At 34.0% G+C, this 9,226-nt stretch overlaps 1 protein-coding gene across 3 annotated transcripts in view; it reads left to right on the forward strand.

The window, feature by feature from the left end:
- LOC113494039 (frequenin-1) overlaps positions 1 to 6,730 on the forward strand; it is a 178,569-nt gene extending 171,839 nt beyond the window's left edge. For all 3 annotated transcript variants that reach the window (XM_026872164.1, XM_026872165.1, XM_026872163.1), the window contains 3 exons: positions 446 to 524; positions 863 to 951; positions 2,498 to 6,730. In XM_026872164.1, coding sequence (XP_026727965.1) covers positions 446 to 524; positions 863 to 951; positions 2,498 to 2,665 — 336 coding nt within the window. In that variant the 3' untranslated portion in view covers positions 2,666 to 6,730. The remainder of the gene's footprint in view (positions 1 to 445; positions 525 to 862; positions 952 to 2,497) is intronic.
- Positions 6,731 to 9,226: the final 2,496 nt, after the last annotated feature.

A 9,226-nucleotide genomic window follows, 5' to 3' on the forward strand; every position in this document is an offset into this window, starting at 1 on the left:
ATGTATTTATTGCTAATAAAAAATGTTAATTCACAAGAAGTGTCCAATTAGGCAAAGCTATATATTGCATACAAAGACAAGAGTCAGCTTAAAGTAATCACTAAAACTAACAATATTCAATTTAATGTAAAATAAAGTCATTTTATAATTTGGTAAAGAGATTCTACACATTTCAGAGAGCATAATGCCGTACCTTTCTACTATAATACATTACGGGTATGCATGCAGGAACCTTTGACCTGAATTTGACACAAAGGAGTTCACATCTAATCGCCCGTGTCTTTCATATCATGGCACCTATTTAATCCAGAAATTCGATCCTTCAACGTCTGCAATACATGTAGGAACGTAATCCCCCTTTTGTTTTATTTTCGTAACACGATTTTGATCATATTGTTGGAGTGGAATTGAGTGGAATCTAATATATTACCTCCTTTCCTTTCAGGATGGCTCCATTGAATTCGAGGAGTTCATACGAGCTTTATCGGTGACGTCACGGGGAAATCTGGATGAAAAGCTACATTGTACGTTTTTGCAATATTGTTAAAATGTAATGATGTAATGTAATGTTAAGATCTCTTCCGCTTTGTGTTTTTCTTTAGGTATCCACGTAAGTAGGTGGCCAGGTAAAGAAAAAACATACATTTAAATATTTAATATTGAATTGAAACAGCCTATTAGATACTTTTTATAAAAATAATACCAGCTAAATCACATCTGTAATGTAAACGGTAATAAAATCGGTACGAACTACTAAAGTAGCTTGGGCACGAATATCCAATGATTTCCAATTTTCACAGAGCACCCTAAGCGGAAGTTTATAGTAAATTTATGTGGGGTAATTGTGACCTATAAATTGCAGGGGCCTTCCGCCTGTATGACGTGGACAACGACGGGTACATCACACGGGACGAAATGTATAATATCGTCGACGCGATCTATCAGATGGTGGTAAGTATAACACATCCCTTCAATATAAATATAAAAGTCCAATCTGAGTTACCTGAACCCTTCAATCCACCAGTAAAACCTTAACTTCGCATACTCTCCTTCTCAAATAATTATAAATATATAAATATAAATCTTGGGACAACTCACACATGGTTATCTGATCCCAAGCTAAGCAGAGCTTGTGTTATGGTAACCAGACAACTGATAAACTTACTTATATATTTTTAAATACATAAATAATATAGATAAATTACACCCAGACACAGAACAAATGATGGTGCTCATCACACAAACATTTGTTCTGGGTGGGAATCGAACCCACGACCTCCGATATAGCAGTCAGGGTCACTAACCACTAGACCAACAGGCCAGTCAATTGACTGGATAAACGCTAGAATTTTCCATAAACTTTTTAGTTACCTTAAACTGCAGTTTATTTTAATGATCCTGACTCCCAAGGTTTTGAGGTAAACGATTGTCCAATATAAGGGATTTAACAGTAACATGTACCTCCAATTATAAAAGTAATGTATTTTTTGGGCATAAAAACTACTTCTTTCAGGAAAACCATTTAAAACGTGGTTTCATCATCATCATCAACTTGGTATAATATTGGTTGTATTAGATAAAAAGCTCAGATAGGCAGGGCAAGAAGATGATGATGATGTCCTCATCGGCTATTGGCAGATTTATTTAAGACGTACCTTCTGTACTGTACTTAGAGCCTCCCTACTATTTATCGGAGAAAAATTCTTATTCCGTACCTAAGAGCAGTATTGCGAATATGATTTGGCTTCATCAAAACAAGCCACATATAATAAGGTGAGCTACCCTAACACCTCCAGATCAGGTCCTTATTACGTTTTATTTCCGATAGCAAATCCCAAAAGTTAGATGCAATTGACTTTCCCCGTCTCCTTGCCCTCATCAAAATGAAGATATAATCTTGATCGATTTTCTTCGAGTTCGTAAAGGAATTGAACTTTTAACATCCATGGCCTTTTATTGAGTGCAAGTTTAGATTAATTGTGTATTAAGTTTTGAACAGAAATGAGCATCGGGAAATTATTTAATATGGGTTAAGTTTAGCGTCCTTGTTATTCAGATTTGTTACATTTTAACTCATTTTGCGATACCAAAGCAACATCTGCTAGGAAGATCCTATAATAATTATACTCGCAGTGCCTTCAAGCTTCATTAGCACATTAGAATTCATCCCGAACATCTGCTGATGAAGCTTTTGAAATGGTTTATAGTTGACTGATTCTGTAACTAGCAAAACCGGAACATCATTTATTGGGAGCAGTCCAATCTGTTAGCGTTCTTACGGTTCAGGTAATTGAGGGCAATAGAGGAGAAATGTTTACGAAACTTGTTGAAACGTATTTTCTGCACCAAACCCTCTCTCTCTCTCTTTGCTCAAGACGTCCCTAATATATAGCTTATTAAACTCAAATGCTCTCCTTTGTTTCGTGCCCATTTTTCATTTCCATTATGACAATAATAAAGTTTCTCTGTTTCACAATGTCGTTTTACCGAATTCCAGGGCCAGACCCCGCAGCCTGAGGACGACAACACTCCTCAGAAGCGCGTCGACAAGATCTTCGACCAGATGGACAAGAACCACGACGACCGGCTGACGCTGGAGGAGTTCCGCGAGGGCAGCAAGGCCGACCCCCGCATTGTGCAGGCTCTCTCACTAGGAGGCGATTAATCGACGGTCATCCTCTCGCCGGATTTCACATTTACTTAGAGAGCTAATATCATTCCGCCGCTTCTGTTCTTCACTATTCCTTGTCGTCGAACCCGCGATCCGGAGTAATCCCTGTCGCGAGTCTCACCAACCTTTCTGTTACTTATTTTAGATCTAGGGATTTGGTTTGTTTGGCAACAGTTTTAGACCTTGTCAAGATTTCAGTAGGCACTGTCTACCTTCACGATTTATAATTTATCACATAAGATTTATGCACCTAGATCGTCGTAAAATAAATGATTTACTGAGTTTCTGTTTAGTATTTGAATTTTAATATTTATGGTATCTGGTAAATGTTAACATAAGCATAGGCGACGGATTAATATTGAAACAATATTTGTGAAACATTTGCCAATATGAACATAGATCAAGAGCGAGGCGACCCTTCGTTACTGCTTTGTACCCACCGATACAGATTTTAAACACCTCTATTAATAGAGGATTGATTCAAATATTTTTATTAGTTATACATTTAAAAGTATTTTGAAACAACGAACTGAAATAATAGTAAATGAACGAATTATTTAACAAAAACTTCTATAGACCAGAAATATGAATGTGTTGAATCCCAGTAAAATTATAAGTAATATGGGTAAGTATTAATATCAAAGAGAATCGAATGTCTATACCGTCACGAATTTAAGTGTTTTCGGCTTCCTTCCAACTTAATCGATAAGCACAACGAAATACCAACATTAATTGAAGTTCGAGCCGATATTTTAAGCATATATATTAAGTATGCATATACTGAATACGTCAACAAAAATATTAAGGAAAATACCTCTTTGATCAAATAATAATCTGATAACAACTGAACCGTAAGAGAATTCCAAAGCGTAAGAATCTCCCACATTCAATTTCGATATATGTTTAACCCTTGTAAGCATCATTAGTAGCCCGATAATTGTCCGGATGCTGTCTAATATTTTTGTTACTGTACAATTTTAAAATCTGTTATCCTCGCCATCCGCTTCGTGTTGGCAAATCTAATTATGCTCTTTCTTAAGTAAATGATGAAAATATCTTGAATAATAAATATATTAGTTGTATGTTATGTAACGGACTTGCTATAACCCGTAATTATTCACTTACTAAGATTTAATAGACGTTTGATTAATGACAAGCGGCCGAGCTTAGCCGGCCGCCACCAAGGTAAATTCGTGCGAGAGAATGACCGGCGACACTACAGTAAGCTGCTGTCTTGATACTTTTAATTTCGTAGTGCACTACATTAGGTACCTTATCGATATAACTTTCTATAAAATAAAGATTTAAACAACATTTGTCGAACAATCGCCTAATCTTAACGTCATCAACAGTTCACTTATTGATACACTCACAACCGTGTCAGAACGTAGACACGCCGCGCCGTGTCCTGGCATGCGCGCGCGCCGCCCGCGCGGCCCGCACCGCGCATACGCTAACATCTTTTGATATTTTTATGTGTTTCGTCTGAACATAACGTTATCACTTTACTGTTGTTGTTGATAAATTGTTAGTTTTCTAAGTGTTGCGCCCCATTAAAGTTAAATTTGCATTTAAAGACAATATAAAATTTTTGGCTAACGTGCGTTTTTGGGTTTTTACAGCCCCATATTTAATATTAAATCTTCTCATTAAAATTTAACACCGTAATGGCAAAGCCATAAAAGAAATTGTACTTAACGTTTTTTATCAAAATGTAAAACTTGCACGTCTACAATTTTGGAAAACTTCATTGAAGACGAAATGCAACATTTTAACTTAAAAGAATCGTAAATTAAAATTAAGAATTAAGCGTTGATTCAAAATACTGATTAGAAATTTTATTTTAAATAATAAAATGTAGTAAATTTGAAAACCTATTGGTTGGGAGTAAAAACTCCTAACAATTTGATATTGAAATGAGTATTGTGAATTGTAATATGTAATTGGTAAAAATACATAGTATAAGTATCGGTAAAATGGTGATCGTTGAGGCGACCGTGATGCGTAGTGCGCAATTCTTCTGGCGAGTTATCAAAGAGACAAAATAAAGGAAATGACTTATGTGTCTATGTTCATGACAAGTTACCCATCTGTTAGAGCAGTAGTAGATTACGTAGTCTGTGTAATACATTTTACCTTCGAGTTAGTCCACTGTCACGTTTCCTGCGAGGCGCCGCCGGCGACCGCCGCGGCACGCACCTTTCTTGGAGAGCACTAATCTTTATATCGTCATTGCCAAATATATAGTTTCTACGTATGTCTATACAAATAACTCTTTAAACTTAGGGGTACCTACATCTATCTCCATCCTTCTTCGCGTATTCTGAAAACATATATTTTGGAGGACTTTTGGATATTTCCGTTTAGCGATTCTCAACATAACGTAGTTGTTAAGTCTACTATCGTGTAAGATACTTACCTTACAGCTTTATAAGAACCTAATTGTTATCTTTTGCTTATAAAGTAAACTGAAATTCTTATGATATGATTAATGGAATTCTAATATTACAAGGTGTGAACTCTTAGCTATTCTTAGCCATTCAGCTGTTTTGCAATTATTGGAGATTGGCCGTTTGAGGTTTTGCAATTAGCTAGGTTGATATCGGTAGTTTCGATCACGTCAATTTGTGTCTTTCAACAGTGTTTGTAGACGTTAAGATGCGTTTATCAAACGCACTAGTGTAGGAAATTGTCGCGGGCTGTGCATTTTGGATAGGGTTAAGTAGCAGATCTTGCGTTGGATGGCTGTTGAAAACGCAGCTTGTAACCACGGCGCTTGTTACTTCATCTTGAACTAGGTTTTCTAAGATAATAATCTTTTACTTTCTTGTATTGCGTTATTACTTTCTGCTTCATCAAAATTGAGCATTGCCTGAACTATTGCTGAATACTAAGTTGTTTTCTGTAAAAGTTTAAGAAGGCTAACGAAGGGAACTCTTAACGACAGATCGAGTTATGCAATCACTTCGTGAAACTTATACCATGAGCCTTAATTAGGTTCTTCGTTTTAGCCTTATCTCCTTTTATAATTTATTATAAATTTATTTATCTAGGTACCGCCGAACTTTCAATAATCTTATTAAATAATCATGCATAACTATGGAATAATTATTATATATAGAAATAGTCTCTTTCTGTAGCAATTATCTGCTCCAAAAGCATAACTGTTTTAACGCTTGATAACTTAATACTTCTTGACTTGCTTTTTACGGCTTTTTGAGGGAACTGGTAGGTATACGTCTCGAGCAAACTAGATGCAACTAGGGAGGGGAATTGAGAACGAAATGAGACCTTCAAAACGATACTTTGAGTACTTGAGACATGCATTATATACATAGGAAATAGCCTCATAGGAAACACAATAGGCGGGTAAAGTCACCCTAATTACATTTAGATTGAGCTCAGGCGTTCGGTCATTTAATTAGTAATGTTGAACAAATCCTTTTCATAACATCTCCAACAAAACGTAATTTTATTTGTACTTCATTTCCCTATTTTCTAAATCAATGCCTAATATATTTCTTGTGCCTGAACTATGAGAGAAGTATAATACGATACGATACCTTAAATAACAGGCCAGTTAGAAAAAAGTTTTGTTTTTGTTACTTTTAAACAAAATTAATCTGAATGTAAAATGTTCTTCGTATTTAATCGGAATTCCTTGACCTAGTCATAGTTTTTGAAAGTAGTTTTAATTACAGTTTTCGTTATTTGGTGCCATTTCATTTATCAAAATAAGATTTCTAATTAGTACCATACCCAAGGACATGATTGATGGTTTAATTAAAGTTATTTTAGGTACCAAAATTACGTTGCTTTTTGGTGGCGAGCTGAATCTATTCATGAAATAAGAAAAGAAGGAACCGGTAGCAAATTACATCACCCATCAGTTCGTCGCCATCAATTGATTTGTTATCATACCTATTTATAACTGATAATACCTACTTATTCTCTTTCTATGTAAATAGTAATTTATTATTCGCCTACTTTCATAGATATTATGATAATATTCACTTTTAATAATAATGATGATTAATAATAAACGAAGTTGAAATTGGAGTGGTTTTTATTTACTTATTTATTAAGTTCCTATGAGAAACATGTCATAGTCACACCTTATTTCCTTGGTTAGGTTTACATCTATTGTAGGCCCGTTGGTGGAAAGGGAACAGAACACGAGATATATTTTTGTCTGAGATCTTTATTCCCATCAGGAATAAGAGCACGCTATATAAACAATGGGAAATCTGATGTCTGGTTTCATAACTAAAATTAATGGTAGTATCTACAAATACTGAAAGAAACGCCATATTTTGTTCGGTTAATATCTAAAAAGTTTAAGTTTTAACAATATTCTGTTCTTCTAATTTCTAGGAGACGAATATGTAATGAAATAAAAATATTTCAATTAGCATGATTAGACATTCAGTTATCTAAGTACGTGGTGAGATAAAATAAGTAACTTAATTTATATTTCCGACTAGACCAAAATATTGAATTCGTATATCGCGTAAAGCGAAAGTCTGTTTAACCGTGACAACCGAAGGTTTAGATACATTTATTTTATAAGAATATCGACATTTGCATGAAGGATACTTAATATAGGTAGAAACAGATAAATTTCGTATCATGCAGCTTTTGAGTATAATTATAATTCCGCGATAGATAACGATGTGGAAAGTTAACACGAATTTAATTTCCGTGTTACACTCAATCCGTCTTATTTTTAAATATGGACTATTTATTGCCATAGGTTTAAGCTACGAATAAATACAAACAATAGTTTATTTATTTCTACAATAAATAACATTTTAATATGATGCGATGTAAACTTCCCTTCATTAATTCTGTGAATATTTAGTGTAAATTATCAAAATCAGCGCCATCTGTCTTAAGGCATAAGAACTAACTGGTAGATTACAGTCTTATTAGCCAGAAGTTCTTAGCATTATAACGCCTCCTTAGACAATGCAAGAATTACAAAAATAAGAATAGTCTGACAAAAACAATAGTTTATAAATAAAATACGCGGGTTTCCGGTAGCTGCTGTATAGTTTACTATAGTAAAATTTAAAGACTTACATAATATATTTTATTTTTTTCCACTGTAAGGCAGGCTAATTTTACCATGAAATTTATTAAGATTAATGTCGCGTGCTTTTCATACTTGATGACACTGCGTAATAATTACAAAACACAAATCAGGTTTATAAATTAACTCTTAGAACATTATTTTTACACGGTGAGAACCTTCTACTTTTTAAGTCGGCTGCAAAAGTAACAAGAAAACACGTTTCTTCAATGAACACTTTATTTCCAATATATCATCACATTATTAAAATAACAACCTACATACAATTTTGCACTTTAGTTACTACAATAAAATATACAAGCGCCGAACTAGCAGCTTACCATAACTTTACTCAGATTAATGAAAAAAGGAAACAGCGTCAACAATAAAATTAAATTCACGCATTATTTTTTATAATATATAAAATAAGGCTAACTTTTTGTCATACACAAATAAAAGCTATCACGTTTACACCGATGATATTGTGCCTGTAAATAAAAATGTTTCCACAATACCCACCAACATAATGTATTGGGAACATAGCTATGTGACAAATCACTAATTTGGAAAAATGCCTATTTTGTCCGGAGGCAAAATATGTTGTTATCGTAGGCGCCACGTGCTGAGCACATGCACACAATATTGCATATTCGGGTTCACTACAAAAATACAAATAGATTCATGTCGTTTATAGTTGTGTAGTCATTTTAAAACAATGACCCATCTGGTGCATATTAACTACGCCAGATATTTTCCTAAAGTCTATTATATCAACGGTCCATAATTTATTGTAGAAAAATATAATATACCTAATTAATTGCTGTTATATATTGTGTCGCTTGGTGTTCCTCCCGAAACTGTCAAAATCCGTGAATGGGGTTTTAACATTCGAATTATAATAGTAAAATAATATTTAATTTGTAAATAACTATCATTATATAACAGTGGGTCTTTGAATAACTTTAACTCTATATTTATTGCTCGATGTAGTCGCTTATCACAGTAGTAGATACCTAAGACGCGTGCGAGGCGGTACGCACCCAGCGCGCTACTCGCTATAACACATTGTGCTGCAAACATAGCCTATGAACTAATTCATAATTCTCCTCCATTAACAAGCCCTATGCCAGTTAGATGCTAGAAGCTATCAAATCAACTACACTTGTGTTTATTCCTCTAACTATTCAATTCTACTCTATAATATATGTAGTGATTTTTTGCGTTTTAATCTTGTTCTATTTGCAAGGGAGCAGTGAGAAGTTTTTACGGCAAAATCTCTCGTAACAATATTATTAATAAACTTGTAAATATTATATTTTTTAACAAACTGGCATTTCACTACAAATGCACCAATAATAATTATTACCTAATTCAATTAGCTATTGCACCAATATAATGTATCTCATGTCTATAAATAAATTATAATTCAAAAAGTGTGATTAATTAAATTCTAAACCAATACAATAGTCAACACACATAATAAT

The sequence above is a fragment of the Trichoplusia ni genome, chromosome 5 (genome assembly GCF_003590095.1).
Source record: "Trichoplusia ni isolate ovarian cell line Hi5 chromosome 5, tn1, whole genome shotgun sequence".
NCBI lineage: Eukaryota > Metazoa > Arthropoda > Insecta > Lepidoptera > Noctuidae > Trichoplusia > Trichoplusia ni.